General features: G+C 35.6%; 1 protein-coding gene across 1 annotated transcript in view; it reads right to left on the bottom strand.

The window, feature by feature from the left end:
• The window catches only part of IQCM (IQ motif containing M), a gene marked incomplete at its 5' end in the record, with an annotated part of 343549 nt that overhangs the window by 51256 nt on the left and 268033 nt on the right, over positions 1 to 24260 (bottom strand). The window contains one exon of the mRNA XM_041738752.1: positions 12119 to 12280. Within this exon, the coding sequence (XP_041594686.1) occupies positions 12119 to 12280 (162 nt within the window). The remainder of the gene's footprint in view (positions 1 to 12118; positions 12281 to 24260) is intronic.

The raw sequence follows: 24260 nt of genomic DNA, 5'->3' as shown, positions 1-24260 counted from the left end.
TAAGCTATTGTTTGAATCTTTTATTCTGATCTATTTTTTTAGGTTACATGTTTAATATCCTATATCACTTTAAGTATATTGAAACCAAGGGCTGAAAAGTCAGGAGCCATAAGCTGATTTCATGTCATAACTCTACCACCTTCTAGTTACGCATTTTAGGTATATTGCCTCTTTGTGATTCATTGTCCTTAGGCATGTGGTCCATCGAATTACTCTGAGAATTAAATAACATTGCTTACATAAATTTAGGTAAATCTTTTAGCACAGTGGTTTGCATTTAGGAAATATTCAATACTCGTGAAATATAATTTTACTTTTTGCTTCCCAGTGATATAGTGTCTAGAGCACAGATGTTGATTTGCTTTGAAGAGTTGTGATTAACCTCAGAGCCAGAAACAAAAATCACAAACACCATGCTATCCTTAAACAGTAAATGTGGAAGGATGCATTTAAGTATATCCTACTATGTGGGAGGACTGTTTTACTACCAACATGCATATGTTGTACATTATATAAGCACGTTCTTTAAAGATAGAAATAGTTCTCTTGGCTCCTGCCAATACCTATGACAATGTCCAGTGATGTTTTTGCAAATAAGAAGGCACCAGCATCCACTATAAAATTCCTCTCCCACCCATCTCTTCCACACATTTCCCTCTTCTGCCTTTAAATTTTACTCTTAAAATCTCTTATAGGGATGTCTGGGTGGCTCCATGGTTGAGCATCTGCCCTTGGCTCAAGTCGTGATCTTGGGGTCCTGGGATTGAGTCCCGCATCGGGCTCCTTACATGGAGCCTGCTTCTCCCTCTGCCTGTGTCTCTGCCTCTCTCTGTGTGTCTCTCATGAATAAGTAAATAAAATCTTTTTTATAAATATCTTATAAGTGCCCAGTAGACAGACTGTAAGGTAGAGGTTAATATGTGTAACCATGAAAAGCACAAATGTTTTATGATGCCAAAACAAGATGTGTTTTGCATATTTTTTAGTTCTGAAGTCCTAGGAGTCCACCTAGATGTTGACTAGAAAGAAATCCACTCATGTTCAGCCTGTTCCATGATTCTGTTATGTCTCTCATTGCTACAGGTTCCTAGCACAGAGTACCCCAGTATGCACTCCAGAATATTCATTGAATGAATGAATAAATGAAGTTTTGAGTCTTTCCTTTAAATAAGATAGGATGGAATCATTCTTTCTTTTCTTTTTTTTTTTTTTTTTGCACAGACATTTGTCAAGCTTACTCTGAAAAAAAGAAAGCAAGACAGACCACCACAGAGTGGACAGTATATAAATACAATGTGAATGTTTAAAAGCATCTATATGGTACTCATGGTCACTGAGTCCTTTCCATGCATGAATAAAGGAAGTACAGTTAAAATTGTTGAAAGAACTCTATTATTTGCAGCGTGCCACAAAGATCTTTTTTAAAGTAAAATTATAAGTGGTTTGTATAAGTAAATGTGAATGTATTAATTAAATAACTATAGTATGCAGGTGTTTGCATACCAAATGAAACCTGGGAGCCTCCACATTTTTTTTATTTATCACTCACTACTTTCGCAAAATATATAGTTATAAGCTAAATAAGTTGTATTCATCAGTTGTTTTTAAGTCTAAACTATCTGTATTTATGTAGAAATATCTGCTGCAAATTTTAAAGCCTTTAAGAAGGAAAGACAGCAATAGTTTCAGTACATGATTTCATACTTGTTTAAACTAATGTTAACATTAAAGGCATTTAAAATGTTCCAGGGTAAGCTTATTTAATGGGTTAATTTAGTCTAATATTATATAATCAAAACAAGGTTCAGGCAAACTATATTTGAACTGAGATTAACATAATGACATACCTTTAATAGAAAGTCTTATCAGCTCCCTACAATTATCAAATGTTCTAATTTAACTGACAGTCAAACAATACAGAGGACAATTATAAAAATTCCAAAGTATTGTGAAAACATTTTTACCTCATTATACTTCAGTCTTTGGGGGGAAAGTCATTACTCTACCCTAGGGATATTAAATAATTTTCAGCTTAAACAAAGTTTACATCTAATAAGGATCCGTTTCTGTTTCAGTGAGATTCATGATGAAGCACTATTTCCTACTGTTTAATATGTGTAGTTGGAAAAGGAAAGGAACTGAGCTAATAATAGCCATGCAAAACAAGACTTGACAAGCCAAAACTGCATGGTCAGAGCCTTTCAGAAAGGTTGGAACCCAACGTGTCCACAGGCAACAAGAGCTTTTGCAGCGCCAGGCTACCTCAGCCCCAGGCCTTTGCCTCACCTCCATTCTGAAAAGGGCAGTGGGCAGTATTGCTTTCAGTTTTTGCTTTAGAAAATATTCAAAGGACAAAACTAGCTGCCAATTTTTAAGCTTGAGGAAAACAGAGAAAAATAAAGACTAGTACAAAGACAGATGTAGTAATGCTTACTTTGTCCAGAAAAATTACTTTTCATAAAAAGCCAGGACAATTTGGGAGCATGTGTATGTGGTGGTGGAGGGTGGATAGCAATGGGCCTGATGAGACTGTGAACTTGAATCATCATCATAGTTGTGATTAAGGTTATGACCTTGAACAAGCCACTTAGCCTCTGCCCTCTGCTCAATTTAAATGATTCTTTTCCAATACCATCTAACTGGTTGCCTGTAAAAATGAAAAGGAAATTGGTGAAATGACATGTAATGTCCCTTCCAGGGCTTAAATATTCTAGTTACAAGTGGTTTTACAAACTACTAGAAGAAAAGGTGCCAAAAAATATAGTTATATTAAAGAAAGTAATATTTCAATAATATTTTCCTTTTTCACAATTTTGCAAATTATCTGTAATTCATCTTTATATTAAGTTCATATGTAAAAATATCAATGAATAGGACACTATGATTGATCACTCCATAGTGAAGCAATGCTTACTCCTTAGTAAACAAGTACACTATTTTAAATTATTTTGGAGGGGCTAGTTACACACTATCAATGCTTTACTTGAGGCACTCTTTTCCTGTGAGCGTGAAATAACTTAAAAGGCATCCTCACACTTCTCTCAAGCATCAGGGTGTCTCTCTCTTGTAAAACTCTTATTATGCCCAACCTTTCAAGACTGCTTAGCAGAACAAGTAAGAACACAACATGCACTTGTTTTATATCTCTCATCACTTTATATCTTCTACTGTGGTTAATTATGTATCTGTATCATTTCCCCAGCCTAAATCATAAACACAAGAGGAAAGCTGTTATATTTACTTTTGAATTCTCCTCATGTCTATCACAGAGTATTGAACACAAGGCACTCAATAAAGACTTGTGGAATGACTGAATATGCTCTTATTGCCTTGGACTTTTGCCCCCATTATGGTTAAATTATACTTTATTTATTAATAAAAATTTTAAATATTATTGTATCATATTGATTGATCTGTGGAAATTGAACCATCCTTGCATCCCTAGAATAAATCCCACTCGATCATGCTGTATGATACATTAGTCTATTGTTGAATTTGGTTTGCTAATATTACATTGAGGATCTTTGCATCTATGTTTGTCATGGATATTGGCCTATAATTTTTTTTAAAGATTTAATTTACTTATTCATGAGAGACAGAGAGAGAGAGAGGCAGAGGAATAGGCAGAGGGAGAAGCAGGCTCCCTGCAGGGAGCCCGATGCAGGCCTTGGCCCTAGGACCCCACAATCATGACCTGAGCTAAAGGCAGATGCTCAACCACTGAGCCACCCAGGCATTCTTAATTTTTTTTTTTGTACTTCTCTTTCTTTGTTTTTCTTTCTTTACTTTCTCTCTCTCTCTGTCTCTCTCTCTCTGTCTCTGGTATCTTTGTCTGGTTTTTTTATAAGGATGTTAGCCTCATAAAATGAATTTGGAAGTATTCATCAATAATTTGAGGGTAGTTACTAACTTTTCTTTAAATGTTTGGTAGAATTCATCTATGAAGCCATCTTGTCCTGGTCTTTTGTTTTTATGAGCTTTATATATTACTTATATATTTGAAATATGTATTTATTACCTAAATATTTATTAACATATGAGGAGAAATTGTTATATGTATACGTGCATAATATAGTCATAAACTACATTAACAAAATCTTTTTTTTTTAATTTTTATTTATTTATGATAGGCACACAGTGAGAGAGAGAGAGGCAGAGACACAGGCAGAGGGAGAAGCAGGCTCCATGCACCGGGAGCCCGACTTGGGATTCGATCCCGGGTCTCCAGGCGCCAAACCACTGCGCCACCCAGGGATCCCCACATTAACAAAATCTAAGCAGTGTAAGGGCATATATTTCTAAAAGGTTATTTTGTTATACTTGGTATTGTATACTATGTCACCAATTCATCAGACTTTATAAAACCACTGTTTTAAAGAGTCTTGCATTAGATTGCAAAGGAATACTTTTTAAAAAGGAGAGGGGGTATTTCTTAGGACAGTTAGTCCCTACAACTAGCTCCCATGCTCTTCCCTTTGCCTATAACACTATTTTCTGTTCTCTACTTATAAACTGTAACCTGTGCTGTAAGAACAATTCATATATCATCTTTATAAAGTCATCTCTCATGCTGCCAGATGTTGTCATTCCCTTTTCTTAGGCTCACAAGTATACTTAATTTCTTCTATCAATTAGCATGAAATCTTGATTTTTTTTCTTTATGTGCTTATTTAACAACATTTCCTCATACTCTTAAGAAAAGCCTAACAGTTTTACACCTTTGGTAGTAAGTTAATACTACAACTTATTTTTAAACCTTTTTAACCAATCAATTATAGTTCTTTAACCATAGTGATAAGTAATGCCCAGAACAAGTTTTAAACCCTATTTTTAATCAATCAGTGATAGCTCAATTCACAAAAGATACTTCTGAAAACCAACCAATAGATGAGAGGTCTTAGTTTTGAAAGTTAACTAATAAACAAAAGTCTGCTTCTAGTAACACACATTTGAAGGCCAATCAATCAGCAACTTCGTCTTCCCTGAGGAACCATACTCTAAATCTTATGTCATTTCACTTCCACTGCTAAAAGCCACTAATCACTAACTTGCATGTTCCATAACAAATTATCCCCAAATTAGAAACCTAAAACAGCATTTGTCTCACATAGTGTCTGAGAGTTAGGAATCAGAATGGATTTTCTAGGTGGGTCAGGCCACAGTTTCTCATGGGGTTGCAGTCATCTGAAGAACTGATAGGGTAGACACTCCACTTCCATGTTCATTTCTCATACAGATGTCAGCTCCTCACTGGTTATTGGTATATGCCTTCAATTCATTAGCACAAAGACCTCTCAACAGGTCAGCTGAAGACCTTTATCACATGGCAGCTAGTTTTCCTCATAGAAGCTTATCTAAAAGAGAGCAATGCAGGAGCCACAAAATCTTCCACAAAATCTTTTACGGCTTAGCCTCAGAGGTAACATACCATCACTTTTCTTGTATTCTGTTGATAACAAAACAAAGACCAACCCTGATACAGTATGCATATTTCCACAAAATCATGGATCATTGGTTCCATCTTGGGGGCTAGTTACCACTCTTCTCCAAAACTCTATATAATACCAACAGCCTGCTTTGCCCAGAAAGACTGTTTAAGCAGCATAACTCTTATTTATTTAGAAGGACAACAAACTGAACTTGCAGTTTTTACTTCAGATATTGAGTGTTGTTGTCATCCTTTGTCATTTAGAGATATTCTCCCAAGATTTTTTTTTTGAGGGGGAGAGCTTTATTTGGTAGCATTTTGTTTGACACATAGATCAATAAAAGTGCTCACTGAGACTGACTAAACCACATTCTAGTGCTTTGGATCTGCTAGTCTGTGAACATTTCTAGGGCAAGGATTATGTTAGTTATTTTTCAAGCTTTATTGCCAATAACCTAGTTGATACTCAGTTAATGCTTGTTGAATAAATGGATGCAGAATTCAAATGATAAGACATTATTCCTATGATTTTAATTTTAAAAAGTTAAGAAGTATTGAGTGGTATATTATTGTAAATATGCAACTCACATTTTCTTTAGCTTGTAGATCTGATGCCACATATTAATGTCTTTCTCAAATAATTTCAACCTCCTTGGTGAAACTGGGTAAGTGGGAGACATATGTCTGATTTGATCAATGAAGTCCAAGAAAAATGGAATTCACATAGGATATATTCATCCCATTAAATGAGCAAAATTCATCATCATAAAGAATTTGTAATAACTTGCCCATAGTTGAAAAACTTTCACCAGATACAATATAGCATTCATTTTTATATTTCTATGAATAATTTCTGTGAGTATGCTAAATGTTGAAAGTTTTAACCGAGGAAGTATCATCTAAAAATAAAATACCTTTGTTCCACCAGCAATTGCCCTCACAAAAACACAGTCACATAATTTACCCTTGACAAAGAAAATCAAAGGGACTTTAAAGAACATGAAAGTGGAGAATCTGGCAGTTTATGGTTGGTAAGAAGGGAGATCAATGGGTAAATACCCAGACAACTTTATAAGTCCAAACTGAACATAAAACATAGTTCTTAGTGATATTATTCTCCTCAAGCAAGCAGGTAATCCATAGGCTAAGGAAGACATTGAATTAATAATAGTACAATTAAACTTATCCAAACTATAATAGACCATTTCCTGTACTTGTGCATATGGAAGTCATATAAAATATGTGAATCTCCCTTCAAATCAGGATTTGAATTTTTCACTTTTCAATAATTAATCTTATGAACACCCCAAAGAGTAGGTTCAAAACTTAGTAAATGTCTATATATCTTAGCTATGTTAAGGATAATCAGGACAAGTCAGGATAGTAAGTTTAAGAAGGCAAAATAAAGTATACACTTATCAATAATTAAAGGAAATATGTCTCAAAAAAAGGAGAGAATAATAATGGATAGAAATCCAAATGCTTGGGCAGCCCTGGTGGCTCAGTGGTTTAGCGCCGCCTTCAGCCCAGGGTGTGATCCTGGACACCCGGGATCAAGTCCCAAGTCAGGCTCCGTGCATGAAGCCTGCTTCTCCCTCTGCCTGCGTCTCTGCCTCTATCTCTCTCTGTGTGTCTCTTGCGAATAAATAAATAAAATCTTAAAAAAAAAGAAATCCAAATGCTGAGGTGTGTATTTTAAAGATTATTTATTTATTTATTTATTTGAGGGTGGGGGAGGGACAAAGGAAGAGAATCTTCAAGCAGACTCCTGTCTGAGAGCAGAGCCCTACTTGGGCTCAATCCCACCACCGGAAATCATGACCTGAGCCAAAACCAAGAGTTGGATGTTTAACCAACTGAATCACCCCCAGGCACCCCTGAGATGTGTATTTTAAAAATCTAAATCAAGTACAAAGATATAAGCAGAACATGTAGTAGTTGGATTATATTCACAATAAATTAGATATATTAGATTATCGTATCTTCTTCTAAGTTCCATCACTTAAAAGAAATGAGAAAATTTGAAAAATGTTTAGGGAGAAGTGCCAGAAGACATTAAGGATTAGAAAGAGGGCCTCTGAGGAATAATATTTTAAAAGACCTATCACAGAAAAATAAAGACTCTTATTAATCTATGTAGCCTTAATTTTGTGGATAGTGAAAAGTTACAACTGTAATGGAGCAAGTGTAAGAAAAGAGTCTTGTGTTGCAGAGTAGAAAGTTCTGAGAGAGATCATCATCAAAAATCAGACCTGACTGTCAAGGGCAATTATGTAATTGCCAGAGTATGTAAAGATGGAATTCTCATTTGGTTAATGTACATCAGGTCTTGCCTGAAGGCAATGGAATAAACTGAATAGCATAGAAGGTATCTTGTACTTTTATAATGGGTAACAAAACAGTGATTAGTTCAAGAAATCAGTTCCAGTATTAATTACATAACTTAAATAGCCATATGTTATAAGAGTACGTAAAATTTACTATATGAAGGGCTGGAAATGATATATGGAAAAGAAGTCGTTGAACTGGAGGTCTTTGCTCATTATTCAGGATCTGAACTAATTAGAAATCTTACATTAATATAATAATATGATTTCAGTTAAGAATGCACCACTGGTTTGAGAAAGTAATTTAATCATTCATTTGTATTCTCTAAATGATTTTCTTGAAAGATAATGGCTAACCTACTACTTTCAAGGTATTCCCATTAGAATTCCAAGAGTTCCTTAATATAATCTACAGCTTCCAGGTTGAGAATCCACCAAAGTCACAAAAACTTAATGAAGGTGAGAAACAAGTTCAGTGTGTCTATGACAGGCCACAAGACCCGGGAACTCAAGGACAGACAAGTCATAAGGAAAGATAACAAAAGATACAAACCTTCCAAAAGGCTTGTTAAACTTATTTTCTGAAAATAAGTTTGACAAAACATATGGTCCTGGAGAAAAATTTTTTACTTTTTTTTTTTACTTCATTGATCTAAAATCGTAAAATCATGATTCAGAAGAAATACTTTGTGTATATTAAGTAATTTGAAGTTATGACTTATGCAGCATTCCAGTGACACTCAAACTACTGTGATAGGAATTATGGGATGTAAAAACATGGATATAATGAATAATTTTAGAATATGTATGGTCCTAATACTACATAATTTGTTAGCAACCATGCCATTTATCGAGCATTCAGTAATTCTATTAACTACCCTTCAGTTCTTGCTGATGACACTTCTCTAAATCTACAGAGTGAAATCAATAAACAGAAGTGCCTACATAGTGGAGTATTATTAATGTTGGGACACATAATAAATTCCCAGAGCTATCCTCCCTAAAATGTTTCTAGTGGAGCAGATACTGAGTTTCAGAAAGTACTTCTATAATAGACTAATCTTTCTCAAGGCAAATACTACAAACTATTTTGTCTATCAATTTAATAACAACTGTAATTCAAAAAGATGCAAGACCTCGGTCACTTACTTAAAAGGGAAAAGATAAGCTAAAACCTCAGAGGATGGAGTCTTTAACTTACAACATACTGCCTCTTGCAAATTTCCTTTATGCTTGTTTTATTTGTATCAAGTTCACAAATAGGCTATAAACAATGAACACAAATCTTTTAGAATGATATGGGTCGCATTGTGCTTATGTTCTGGTAGAAAATAGCAAAAAGAAGATAAATCTCAACCAGGGTCTTGATTCATCTTATAAAACCTAAAACCCTTATTATCTTTTTCATTATTTTCCTTCTCTTTTCCTCTTCTTCCTTTATTCTTTCTATCAGAAAAGAGCACTTAAGTATACCATTATATGCACTAGCCCAATGGGAAACAGTATATCTGTGGCTCCCCATAGACAAATCCTAAAATGCTGGCTTTAAAACTTAAAGAAAAACCATTTCTCAAAAATATTATCAAAATACAAATTGCACTATCTTGGCTCTTTAAATTTATGTTTTCAACTTTATTTTTATAGCTTTGTTGAGGTATAAATGAAAACTGCACATATTTAAAGTCTACTACTCGATGAATTTTGACATATGTATATATACATAAAAACATCACCCCAAAGTTTTGTAGATAATACAAAGATAATAAACATTTCCATCACCCCAAAATTTTGTAACCCGTCACATTTCACTTCCACTGCCCACCACCATCCCAGGTAAATATAGATTTGCTTCTGTTATAAGGTTTACTTTGCATTTTCTAAACAATTATATAAATGGATCATACTCTGTCCTCTTTTTTTGCCTGGTTTCTTTCACTAAGCATAATTCTTTCCAGCCATGTTGTTTTACATGTATCAATACTGTCAATAGCTTGTTCTTTTATATTGCTTAGTAAGTAGTATTCTGCATGGATATATCACAATTTGATTATCCTTTCACCTGTACATAGGTATTTGAGTTGTTTCTAGTTTGAGTCTTTTACAAAAAAGGAATCGATGAATATTCATGTACAAGTCTTTATATGGACATATATTTTCTTTTGTCTTGGGTAAATATCTAGGATTGGTATGGTGTGTTATAAAATAGGTATATGTTTAACTTTTTAAGAAAATATCAAAGCATTTTTACCATTTTACATTTGCAGTGAATGAATATTACTGTTAACATTGCTACCCATCCCTGCCAGCACTTGGTGTGTTCAGTCATTCTAATTTTAGCCATTACAATTAAGTGTATAGCGGTACTCCATTGTGTTTTTATTTACATTTCCCTAATTAATAATAATGATGAACATCTTTTTTGGACTTGTATGACATTCATATAAATTCTTTTTTTTTTATTTTGTGCTTATTTCTAAAATTTTATTTATAGTAAAATTCACTGTTTTGGTAGTTCATTCTAACTAATTTCCAGAGTCATATAACTGCTGAATCTTATGACCAAGAGACAGAATAATTCCATCACCTTATGAACTCCCTCATGCTACCTCTTTGTAATCAAACCCTCCTACCACCTGTAAGCCCTGGAAATCAATGGACTGATCTCTGCCCTTATAGTCTTGCTTTTTCCAAAGTGTCATTTAAGTAGAATCTAAATACAGCCTATGAATTTAGCTTCTTTCACTTAACATGATGCATGTGAAATTTACATTGTTGTGTGTATCAATAGTTCATTCCTTTTTATAGTTGAAAATATTTAATTTTGAAGATATAACAAATTTTGTTTACCTACCCCCCAGGCAAAGAACATTTATGTTGTTTCCAGCTTTTGGCAATTATGACCAAAGCAACTGAATACAGTTATATATAAGTTTTTGGCAAACAAACACTTTCATTTCTCTTGGATAATTACCCAGGAGTAAGATGGCTAGGTTTATGGTTAGAGTAGTTTAACTTCATAAGAAAGGACCAAAATACTTAAAAATTGATTGTATCATTTTGCATTTACACCAGCAATGCAATATTTCAGTTGCTCTATATACTTGGCATTAAATAAAACTTTATTTTAATGTTTCCAATAGGTGAGTCTTCTCACCTTAGTGTGGGTTTAATTTATATTCTCCTTTTGTTAAAGATTTTATTTATTTATTCATGAGAAACACAGATAGAGGCAGAGACATAAGCAGAGGGAGAAGCAGACTCCATGCAGGGAGCCTGATGCAGGATTCTATCCAACACCCTGGGATCACGTCCTGGGCCAAAGGCAGACACCCAACCACTGAGCCATCCGGGCATCCCTAATTTGTATTTTCCTAACAACTAATGATATTGATCATCTTTTCGTGTGCTTATTTGCCATCTATATATCTTCTTAGTTTATTTTGTTTTGCCAAAATACAAAGTTAATTAATAGAAGGATAGTCTTTTCAACAAATAGCACTAGCACATTTGGATATCAACATGTTAAAAAAAAAAAAAAAAAACTTCAACCTATACCTTGAGTCAAGTACAAAAAAGAATGACTCTTCTTTTCAAATAACATTATTAAAAGATAGCAAAGACAAGACAGACTAAGAGAAAATATTTTCAAAGAATATATGGTAAAGGACTTATATTCAGAATATTTAAAGGACTTTCAACACTTACAAATAAAAATATATATATTAAAATTGGTCAAAAGATTTTAACATACACTTCACCAATGATGATAACATAATGACAAACCCATGGAAATACACCAAATATCATTATCTACTAGAAAAAATGTAAATGAAAATCAAAATGGAATACCTATACAGACCTATTAAAATGGCTAAAATTAGAAAAACTGATATGCCAAGTATTGATGTAGCTGTGGAGTGCATGAATACAGCTCTCAGACCTCTGCTGATGGGGAATATGAAATGATATAACTACTTTGGAAGACAGTTTGGTTAAGAGAAATGCAAGCATTTGTCTGTACACAGTCATGTGAATGAATGTTCATTGTAACTTTCCTTGTAGTATCACGTTTTTGAAAGCAACACACATGTCCATCATCAGGTGAATGAAACAACACAGTGTGTTTCCACTATTCCCAAGGAGGTACCAAAGTGTAAAGCAGCCACTCTTTAAACTGCAGGCACACTACTTAAGAACTGAAATGAATATTCTGTACGGCCTAGGAATTACCCAACATTCTGTTTGTGAGACTAGATCACTTCCTGGTCACTTCCTGTCACATCATCTAAGTGACAAGTAAGAGACATATAAAGAGTCATTTCTTCTATATTATAAAAAGAAATAATAAGATTCAGCATTTTACCTATATATCTATATCCTTCTTCCCCATTTACTATGGGTCTCAGCCAAGTTGACTTAAGTCGTACATTATTACGCACATGGGCACCTTGAGGAGGATAGAGCGTAAATAACATTTCAATTGCATTGAACTTCTTGATGAGTTCAGAATATTTGTCACGGTCTTCTGTAAAAAACAAAAGAACATTAAAACATTTTTAAATTTTAGACATTTTTACAAAATGTCTACTGTGTTTATGTAAAGGATGCAAATTAAAGACTAATAATTTGAATGCTAATGGCTATGTTGACAATGTGGGTTTTCTTTAGCCAAAGGTACTTCATCAACAATCTTACTGTTTAGATAATTCCTAGCAAAAATTTAGAAGTAAGAGGTTTACAAATATCATCTTCAAACACTGTAAGTTTAAAGCAGTATTGTTAACAGGTATGGGAAAAAGTAAGGTAACCAATGAACAGCATTCATGTTATACATGTAACCATGTGTATTTTTTAATTAACATTAAATAATGAAATCAGATTAATCTGACAAAAATGTTGACTAAGTGTAGAGTTCCCTAAAGCAAAATGACTGAATTAATATTTCTAGGCTATGATGTATAAGAAAATATAATGATATGTATGCAAATACTTATATACCACTTACTGTATGCAAGGAATTGTTCCAAGTGCTTTTAAACATTAATACACTTCATTTTCATAAATATCTATAAAGCATATCTTATTATTATTTCCATTTTACATAAAGAATTTGAGGCCCAGAAAAAATAAATAACTTGCCTAAATCTTGCAGTCTGTAAATGATGTAATTAGGCTTTGGCTTATCTAAGGAAGCTCTTATTTGCAAACAAATGATTATCAACCAAACATAACCTGCATTAACTAGAAGATGAGAAAACTAGAATTCAAAAATAATTTGAACCGTAGAATGAAAATTCTTTGGTTATGGACCCTGGATCTCCTGCTGCAGCTTCAGTTTTTGTTTGAAAAGCCAGTGCCTAAAACTCAGTAAGACAATCTCCTGAGCAATGAATTCAAAGTGACTCTACCTAGAAATATTTCAAAAGAAAAGAGAACTATCATATGATGCAAATCTTCATTTATAACCCTATTACATTTTCTTTCTTTCCTTCCTAATTTCCTTCTTTCTTCTTTCCTTTATTTTGTTAGATAGTATATTTTATGGTAAAGTAAGTATAAAGCAGTATGACATAATGCTTAAATGATTAAGAAAGCAGATCTGTTGGTGGGCTGTGTGCCAGGTATCAATCCATTACCTCACTCCCAATCCACCTTTCACTGTCCTGTTTGTGAGACTAGATCACTTCCTGGTCATAAGGCACAATTTTAAGCATCTTCCATAAAGAGCAAAAAAGGGAACTAGATAATGAAGGGGCTCTTCCTGGATCTGGGTACTTCTCTCTGTTGGCTCTTACAGTGCACAGCAGCCAGCAGGGTAGGGCACTTTCTGGGAGGTGTCTTAGAATCACCTCCCACCATATGCACACACACTGGGAGCTTCCTACCAAGTTCCATGGTGCAACACCTTCCCATGAGTGGGTTCCCAGTAGGTTCCATAGTGTGACAGCAACCTATGGACAGTTCCCCAAGAACTCCAGAAAGTGGCTTTCCCATGAGTTCCACTAGCTTGCTCTCTTAGTGAACTTCTCTGCCATTCACTGGGCCAGAGCTATGCCCTCTCTAAGACGTGGCTCCATGGAGGTGGGGGTGGGGTGGGGGTAGGTTCTTTAAAACTTGTTCTTTCCTTAGGTGCTCTGCCTCAGACCTAGGAATACCAGCCACTCTATATCTGATCTTCTCAAATTTTTAAAGTTATTTATACCCCTTAGTAGCAGATCATAATTAATAATTCTTTACATTAATCTCTTCCTGCTCAAATTACTATGTAGTTTCTATTTCATAAGTGGACCCTAGCTGACATAGTCAGACCTGGGCCCTAATATTCAAATCACTGTTAACAGGCTGTGAAATATTAGACAAATCAGTTTACCTTCAGGCGCTTATACTGGCCTCATATAATTATTGTTAGGATGATCCTAAGCTTTAAGTGACATAAGACATATAAAGTATTTATATGGCACCATGTCTATATGTACTAGATTAATGTATTGTCAGTTTTCATCTAGTATCATTTCAATAGTAATAGAAACAATGAGAGTCAGAAAGCAATAAATAATATGTAATTGCATCTTTCAATTATACACATCTTAAGTACTTTCCTGCCTCCTTTTAAAAGGGAAAATTCAAAATCATTCCCTTGTGACTAACAAACAAAATAAACAAAAACTCAGACATCCTCACATATGCTCGCATGTGTGAACAGATTACATATAGATTTTCTTTCAAGATTACACATAGATTTAGAATTATATAGGTGATATATATGCCAACGCCTGCCAACATCATCTGTCAACAGAAGAGAGGAAGCTGGAACTATAATAAAGCAATGCTGAGGAGTGAACTTGCTTTACTTTTCCACGCAGCCATGCTTCTTCAAGAAGTGGAGAGGTGAGCTCCTCAGGCAGGAGGAGACTTCCTGAGTTGTAAGGGAAGCTAGGAATGCAGCATCAATCAGAAATCACACAGCTAAAAAAAAAATTAAAAAAAAAAGAAAAAGAAATCACACAGCTAAATAAAATACCGCGCTGAAGTTTTCCATGATGGACAAGATAAGGAAACCAAATAGATCAGAGTTTCTCTCTTTGAAACCATAAAGACAATTAAAGTAGGAAAAACTAGCATAATTGCAGCTATTCAGGGTTAAAAGATAGAATTGCACTTAAGGTTTCTCCCATCCCTGACATTTATATCTTTCTAACTCCTTTAGTTTAAAAAAAAAAAGATATTTAGCAACTTTATTTGATAGGATTATGCTTATTAGTTTCCATAAAGCACTGTATTTTTCATAAAAACAAATGTTTCCATGTCAAGCAAAATAAAATGCCCTCACTAAAATCTCAACAGTGGTAAATGTGGAGCTGCCACTTTTTCTCACTGGTGTATCCTGATTGAAGACTGAACAGAAACACATGAAGTCGGGGAAATGTTGCACTTGTTAGGATAATAAGACACAGTGCTAACTCTAACAGAGATGCACATCGAAGGTTCCTAGCTCAGAGTCCTGCTACCGTCACCGTTTGCCACTAGGTAACACAAATGGAGGCCTGGAGCTTATATGAACAAGGTATTATGATTTTTGAACAATTCTGCTTTTCCTTCATAATATCAAAGTTGATTACAGGTGAGCATTTTTAATTTTGGAGAACATATAGCTTACAAAACATGCTCTCTTTATTTTTAATTACATATGTCATTCCAAGATAAAAATAGGAATGTAAATTTTGTTGCTGATATTGATAAATTTTTTTTATTTATGGAATATCTTCCTTCTAATGCACTGCTAAGCCGATATTGCCACATTGGATTCAGATGTTGTAATACTGTTCTCAGAACTCAGAATAAGAGCTCTTTCTTACCCCTTCCTCCCCAAGCCATATGTGTGTAGAAATTTGAAGATCTTCAGTGTATGTGTCCTAGGTCTGGTTCTGTTGGCAAAAGCCCTCACAAAATTTCCATAATTCTCTATTGTTCCCAGGTCACCAAGGGGTTAATTATCTTCATTAGACATAGCAGTGGTTGACAGCAGAGGCTCTGGAGCTGCACTGCCTGGGTGTGAATCTGGACCTGCCATTTATAAGCTGTATGACTGAAGCAAGTTAGTTAACCTCTTTCCAGCTCAGTATTTTAGCAAAACTGTCTACATTATAGTGTTGTTATGAGGACTACATAGGTTGACATAAGTCTTGAGAACACCTAGTCTATATCCAGTATTATTTAAGCATTAGTTATTAGTTACTATAATTATGATGACTTCCATTAACAGATGCTGGTAGAGCCTTTATCCTATTTAGATAGCAGTTTCCTGTCTCTTCCTCCATCTTGCTGGCTCTTGGGTGGGTGGAAGAAAGGTCAGTTGTCTTGAAGCCATTGCCCTTTCTGGCCACTCTTACACTATTTTGGTTGTTTTAAGGCCCAGTGATTCCTACTGGGTGTTGATCAGAATTTTTTATGAATTGGTCACTTGTGGGCTACTCATTGGTGTTATGGTGGTCTTCCTTGTTATTATTAGTGAAAACAATATTTTGTTAGATCTAAGACATTACAGATGTTGAGGGCCCCATCAATATACACACCACTAAGAAATATAAAGGACTAGAAATTTAACTATGGCCTACCATTGATTATAAGACGTAACTTAATTTCAGAAACATTAAAATGCAAAAGTATATATCTTAGAGTTAACCAAATGTGGTAAAGTCAAGATACCCAGTCAGCTAATTGAGAACTCCACCTGGCTAACAAATAGGTATCTCAAAGTCTATGTGCTAAAACCTGTCCTGTGCCAAGGATTCTTGTCTCCGTAAAATAGCATCTAGCTAATGGTAGAATCTAGAAAAAAATATCACATATGTCAACACAAACACTTTAGTCTCCTAGTCCTCTTGGCCCTTCCAATCTTATCTCTAAATAGCAGACATAATAATATTTTTAAATGTACTTTTTATACATTTCCCTATTTAATGGTTTCCTGATGTTTTTAAAATAATGCCAGCTCTTTACGATGTCCTAAAAGACTTCTGAACATCCCGGCCCTGCCGCCTCCTCCATCTCTGACAACCTTGGATTTCTTTCAGTTTCATAAATACACCTTGCTTCCTCCTCTTTCAGAACCTTTGCACAAGATGTTCTTCCCTGCCTGGCATGTTCCCCTCTCCTTCCCTCCATTACCTTATAATTTCTATGCCTCCTTCATGTCTCTCCTGAGAGTGTCCTGTGACTATCACCAAACTAGATCAAGTCTCTACATTACACATTCCCAGAGTTGTTGTCCTCTGCACTTTTCCTCATTTATGCTCCCTGAAGATTGTAATTATATTCTTTGTATTATTATTTGACTCAAATCTGTGTCCCTTACAAGACTTTGAGCTCCAGGCAAGCAAGGTCCATGACTGTTTGCTAGCCCACTCACTGTATCCCCTATCACCTAGGAGTGCCCAATACTCACAAAGGGTCAATAAAAGGCTTTTAAGTTATATAAATAAAATAGTAACTGATAGTATTTTGGGGAGTCTCATATGTCGATAGCAGTGTACTAATAAGCAGATTACATGCATTAGCTGATTTAATCCTAAAAGCAAACATATTTAACTTGCTGACAACCCTGTGAATTTCATATTATTATACTCAAATCTCAGGGAGATAGAGGAAGGTTGCAGGGCATTTTCATGGCCTCATAGCTTATAAATAATGAAGCGAGGATCTACTTTTAATAGTTTCACTTCAAAGCCTATCTTTTTAACAAGCATGCCACACTGTTTTAAATGTGGGGTTCTTGCTATTATGGAACTTTTAGTGGCTTCATGAGTTGCTAGTCACCTGGTGGCCTTTCCCCTGGTGGCCTCTCCTTTCTTCCCATCTTTTTAAGCCATCAGCTACCCCAGCATAGTCTGCTAGTCAGCACTGTGGCTTCTCTCACAGAGGCAGCAGCTCATAGCTCTTCCCAGGAAGTTTTCTGATGTTGGTCTTCTAAGAAGAACCTATTTTGTAGAGGATATTGATGATCTCTCAGGTCAACTCCAGTATTCTTCAAATGATTAAAACCCTCTTAGTTTGCTAAGGCTGTAAGCTAGCATAAAATCCCAGTGTGACTTCCTTAGCATCCTCCAGTATTCCCCTGCCTCTCAGACAAGTGAGGTTCCTTATGTTCAATGTTTATACTAGATGGTGAATTTTCAGAGAACCCCAAAATGTCTCTTTCCTTTTCCAAACAGGGCACTACATTATTGAGAGTTCGTTTCTTCCTTCTTGCAGAGCTTGAATCTGAATGCTTAAGGTAGTGGTTCCCAGAATTATACACAGTGATTTAAAAAAATTATAAATGGGATCTTATGGGAGTTTATTTGTGCTTGGCAAATATTCTGGCTTTGTGGTTATTTTAACATTATTTCATGGTTTTAAAAACATTATGTATTCATCATAGGAAACTTTGGAAATACAAAAAAGCATAAGGAATAATTATTACTTTCAGTATTTGCCAACTTTAATCCCATATGCTTAATTTTTATTCTCCTACAACCCCAAAGAAACCATAATAGGGCATAGGTAGTTAGTAGGACACTTGTTAGCAGATCACTCCTAGATCAAATAAATACTAAAATTTTTTCTATTAAAAATAATAAGCTGAGCAGATAGTTTAAAAAAATAAAATATTAATAACTTTAAGTTGGTAAAAGATGAAAGATTTATGTTATCTGAAGAGAAACCAGAGTATAGTCCAGATGGCCCTCAACTAATGAATGGATAAAGAGGATGTGGGGTAGATATATATATAGATATATAGATATATATTCATATATATATGAATATTACTATAGTAATATATATAGTATATATATATATAGGAATATTACTCAGCTATCAAAAGGAATGAAATCTTGCCATCTGCAACAACAACATGGATGGCGTTAGAGTGTATTATGCTAAGTATGCTAAGTGAAATAACCCAGTCAGAGAAAGACAAATACCATATGATCTCATTCATATGTGAAATTTAAGAAACAAAACAGATGAACATATGGGAAGGTGGAAAAGAAAAAAAAGAGAAAGGAAAATAAGCCATATGAGACTCAGGATAGAGAACAAACTGAGGGTGGATGAAGGTGTGTGGGGGATAGGCTAGATGGGTGACAGGTATTAAAGAGGGCACTTGTGATGAGCACTGGGTGTTGTATGTCAGTGATGAATCGCTGAAATCTATTCCTGAAACCAATATTGTCATTGTATGTTAAATACCTAAAATTTAAATAAAAAAATAATAAAAATTAAAGATCCCAGAGAGATAAAAAATATTTTAATTGGGAAATAGACTTAAAGTCAGCTTTACATTAGAAGTCAGAATGAGGGCAGTCCCGGTGGCACAGTGGTTTACCACCGCCTGTAGCCTGGGGTGTGATCCTGGAGACCTGAGATCGATTACCACGTTGGGCTCCCTGCATGGAGCCTGCTTCTCCCTCTGCCTGTGTCTCTGCCTCTCTCTCTCTCTCTCTCTCTGTGTGTGTGTCTCTCATGAATAAATACATAAAATCTTTAAAAAAATTTAAAAGATTAGAAAAAAAAGAAGAGGAAGAAGTCAGAATGAGGGATACCTGGGTGGCTCAGCAGTTGAGAGCCTGCCTTCAGCTCAGGGCATGATCCCGGAGACCCAGGATCAAGTCCCATATCAGATTTCTTGCATGGGACTTGCTTCTCCTGCCTCTCTCTCTCTCTGTCTTTCTCTGTGTCTCTCATGAATAAGTAAATAAAATCTTAAAACAAAAAGAATAATGATACAAACATAGCGATTTGAAAGGTATATGCCCCAATGTTTATAGGAGCAATGTCCACAAAAGCCAAATATAGAAAGACCTTTAATGTCCAGCGACAGATTAATGGATAAAGAAGATGTGGTATATGCAATGGAATATTATTCTGCCATCAAAAGGAATGAAATCTTGCCATTTGCAATGACGTGGATGGAACTAGAGGGTATTATGCTAAGTGAAATAAGTCAGTGAAGGACAAAGACTATGTAATTTCACTCATATATGGAATTTAAGAAACAAAACAGATGAATTTATGTGAAGGGAAGGAAAAATAAGTTGAAAACAGAGAAAGAGGCAAACCATAAGAGATTCTAACTACAGGAAACAAACTGAAGGTTGCTGGAGGGGATGTGGGTGGGGAGTTAAGGCAATTGTGCGATGGGATTAAAGGAGGTCAGTTTAAGTAATGAGCACTGGGTGTTATACCCAATTGATGAATCACTAAATTCTACCTCTGAAACTAAAAATATGGTATATGTTAATTAAAATGAATTGAATTAAAAAAATTGTTTTTGAATTTTGAAAAATTTTTAAAAAGAAGTAAGAATGATAAAAATAAAGGCAACCTATTTTCATAATTGTCCCTTTCTGGAATCATTATTAAAGGGTATTTTAACACTAAAAATGAAAGAGCAACACGATTTCAGATGAAAGAACAATATTTACTTTGAATGATGAGAACCTTCAGCTTCTAGGATTTTTGAAAATGTCAGTTTCTTCCTAATGGGCCTGTCCTCAACACAAATCCCAGCACAGACTCAATACTTAAATAGAGCATGTGTGTAAATCATTAAATTCAAGACAAGTCTTAAGTGTATCAGGGAGAGTTAGGAGGCTAACAAAGCTTCACTAGTGACCCTCAGTTATTAAACCAGAAAGGTGGACCTTGTTAAGAAGTTGATTATTAAGAAGTATTTACAACTATGGGTAGAAGTAGCCAGTCCTTTACCTTTGCCCAGTAACTGCACTACTATGTAACTCAATTTATCACTAAGGTAAAAATATACTTTAAAACCTTCCTACAAACACGAAGTTCACAAGCCTAAAGCAGTGGTGATGATGGAGATTTTCTTCCATTGTGAGCATTATTCACTCATTAAAATGCTAATTTATCTCTCATGTGCCACTGACCAGTCATAGGAGGTTTCAGTATGGGGTTATCAAATATGAATTTAAACTGGTGGTGGAATCATCTACAACCCACTCATTTTAAGTGACAAATTTCTAAATATTGTCCATTTAATATCTTGTCACTGCCACAGGACTTATGATGCTTTCATTTCCTTTTATTTGAAATAAGTGAATGTTATAATTTTCTGTCATGCCATTTTTATATAAACTTTTCTATTTATTAGTAAATTTAAGAGAAGGATACCAGTTTATCAGCATAAAAATTATTTATGTCATCAATGCCCCTTATTCAAATCTAAAGCATCTACATTCTTAAATTAATAAAACTTTCTTAAATTTAATTTCTTTTAAGAAATACAAGATCTTAACGATAATTAACAAAGGAGCAAAATATTCAAAAGCAAAAGGCGAATGGTTGAAGGCAGTTACACTATGCCATTGGATGATTTAACCAGTAAAAATAAATGCAAGAACTGTTGATCTTTCACATCATAGTTAAATACTGTTATTACTCACTTTAAAGAAAAGCAAAAATGTTCACTAACACTTGACGGAGAGTAAAGAATACAAAATAAGGACATGCATCAATTAAAAATGTGTTAAAATCCAGGCAAATATTAATTTAAAAATTCTTAAAATATACAAATATTACTTCTTTTAAATCCCCTCATTTCATGTAAACAGGCACATATTGTGAATTTTGCCAGAATGTTCTTTAGTATATAATTCAAAGGTTAAATATAAGAAAACTATGTCCTTGATACATCTTTATAAAGCAAATAAAAATTCAATTATAAAATAGAAAGTTATGGAATTGTACTTATTAGATTGCTCAATAATCAAAGTACAGTTATTTCAAAAGTTTCACTTCTGCAGTGGAACAGAGTTCATAAATATGCTAACATTTTAATTTTATTTCTGTTTTATTTTTACTATTTAGACAAAAGCAAATTCAACACATTTTCAAGTATGTGATAAAGAAAGCTAAGTAATTTTTCCCTTTTTCTGTCTTTATGAAATTTAGATAAAACTGCAGATCATACTACCATACATAAATTATATAGCTAAGTAAAACAATAAGATAGCTTTGGTTAATAATTCCAATTGAATTATAAGGATTCCTTATGAGGGATATTTTTTTCTAAAAGCCTATGTAAAAAAAGAAAAAGTTATGTTAAAACCTAAAATAAATTGCTAAAGAAAAGCTCAATGATAAATCTGCGTTTTCTTTTTAAAAGCCTCATTGGAATTCAAAGAGAAATTGGTGGAGGAGCAGGGTCACCTGTCCCCACCAACTCACCTAGATCACTTGCAGATCATATTGAAAACAAAGAGGAACAGCCGGAAGGCTACAGAGAGAAGAGTTCCTGCTTCCAACAAGGTAGGAAGGCAGAAAAAATAATAAATAAATAAATAATAATAAATAAATAAATAGCCAGTTGGGGAGGGGCCCCACGAGGAGCCTCCCGCTCAGGAAAGTCCAACCCCAAGAAGCAGGAACTTTAAAAATCCGCACGGGGGATCCCTGGGTGGCGCAGCGGTTTAGCGCCTGCCTTTGGCCCAGGGCGCGATCCTGGAGACCCGGGATCGAATCCCACGTCGTTCCCGGTGCATGGAGCCTGCTTCTCCCTCTGCCTGTGTCTCTGCCTCTCTCCTCTCTCTCTGTGTGACTATCATAAATAAATAAAAATTAAAAAAAAAGATTAAAAATAAAATCCGCACCGGATTCTTCCCGGACAGAAAGGCCCTCGCAAGGAGCTCGGGCAGGACCCCAGGAGGGGCCATGGAGCCCCCAGGCTCCCGGGGTCACTAACAGAGGAGGGGCGCCCGGGGGAGAGTGGGGGAAGGGCTGGAGCCTGGAGCGGGCCCAGCGGAGCCTCGGGAGCAGCTCAGGGGGGCTCCTCGCGGAGGGGGCTGTGTGGCCCTGGGAGTGATTCCAGCAGCAAGCCCAGGGCGCCGGGGGACACAGCCCAGGATCCTGCTCTCCCCTCAGGACAGGCAGAAGCGGGGAGGGCCCAGGAGAGCGAGGACGCTCCTGCCACCGGGAGCCCCCAACTGTGCAGGTCAGCGCCCCCCGCTTCCGGAGCATCCAGGCCCCTGCGGACTGGGAGCTGCAGTAGCTCCTGCGGGAGCGGACTCCAGGGCTGGAGAGCTGGCCGCCGCCAGTGCTGTTGTTCCTCCCGGTGTCACCCTGGGAGGATCGGAGCCGCCAGGAAACAGAGGCCTCACAGGGTCAACAGCTCCCTCTGAGCCGTGCACCTGGCAGGGGGCGGGGCAGCTCCCCCAGGTGCACACACCTGAGAATGAGCGCAGCAGGCCCCTCTCCCAGAAGACCAGCTGGAAGGACGGTGGAAGAGCAAGTTCTTGACCAAGCAGTGCTGGAAAGCTCCAGGGGAACTCAAGGGATTTACAGTATGTAGAACCAGAGGATACTGACCCTTGGGTTTTTTGTTTGTTTGCCTGTTTGTTTTTTCTTTAGTTTCTTTTTTCTTCCTTTTTCCAGTGCAACTCGGTTTTATATCACACTGTAAATTTCCATTTTTTTCTCTTTTCCCACATTTACTACAATATTTTACCACCCCTTCATTTTTGTTTTTTCCTTTTTGACTTTCATATTTCTATAATTACAGATACATTTTCTGTATATTCTGATATATTTTCTGATATATTCTGATATATTGTCCTAGATATATTTTCCACTTCTAGATTCCCTTCAACATACTCAACCTAATTTGGGGAGATATACAAGATATGTTTTGTTGTTTTGTGTTTTTTGTTTTCTCTGCCTCAGTTTGTTCTCCAATGGGGTAATTAATACCTTCTAAAACATGACCAGCATGCACCCAGAGAACCAAGTAGTATACCATGCTGGTTCATTCCATGATATTTCTCATTCCCATTCTGCCCCCCTCTTTTATCTCATTTATGTATTGGTGGTCAATGTTGGGGCCCTCTACAAATATTTCTGGTTTATATAAATTTGGGACTGAGCATCTTTCTAACATGCAGAACTTAATATACTCAGAAACAAGAGGATCACCCTCTAGAACCCCTCAGGTAGACTACATTCCCCCTCCACTACAACTTCATCACCACCACGATCTCCCAGTCCCCCCCCCCCTTTTTTTCTTCTCCTTTTTTTAAAATTTTTTCTTTTTCTTTACTTTTTCTTTTTTTTCCCCTCTCTTCTTCTTTAGGATTCTTGACCTTTTATTTTTTACTACTTTGTTTTAAAATTTGTTTTTCACCTTAGTAGTCCTTTCGTTTTATTTCGTTCTGATCTTTGTTTTCAATTTCTGGTCTCTGACCTCAACAGAATCATCTAGGGTGAAATTTACTTAGGTCGTGCTTAATATTCCTGACTCAGTCCACTCATACAGCCAGTCTGCACTGAGAAAAATGACTAGAAAGAAGAACTCACCACAAAAGAAAGAATCAGAAACAGTCCTCTCTCCCACAGAGTTACAGAATTTGGATTACATTTGACATCAGAAAGCCAATTCAGAACATAATTATAAAGCTACTGGTGACTCTGGAAAAAACATAAAAGATTCAAGATACTTCATGACTGCA

This window comes from Vulpes lagopus, chromosome 23, assembly GCF_018345385.1.
Source record: "Vulpes lagopus strain Blue_001 chromosome 23, ASM1834538v1, whole genome shotgun sequence".
NCBI classification, from domain to species: Eukaryota; Metazoa; Chordata; class Mammalia; order Carnivora; family Canidae; genus Vulpes; species Vulpes lagopus.
The sequence above is the reverse complement of the archived record's forward strand: the minus strand, read 5'-3'. Positions and strand labels throughout refer to the sequence as shown.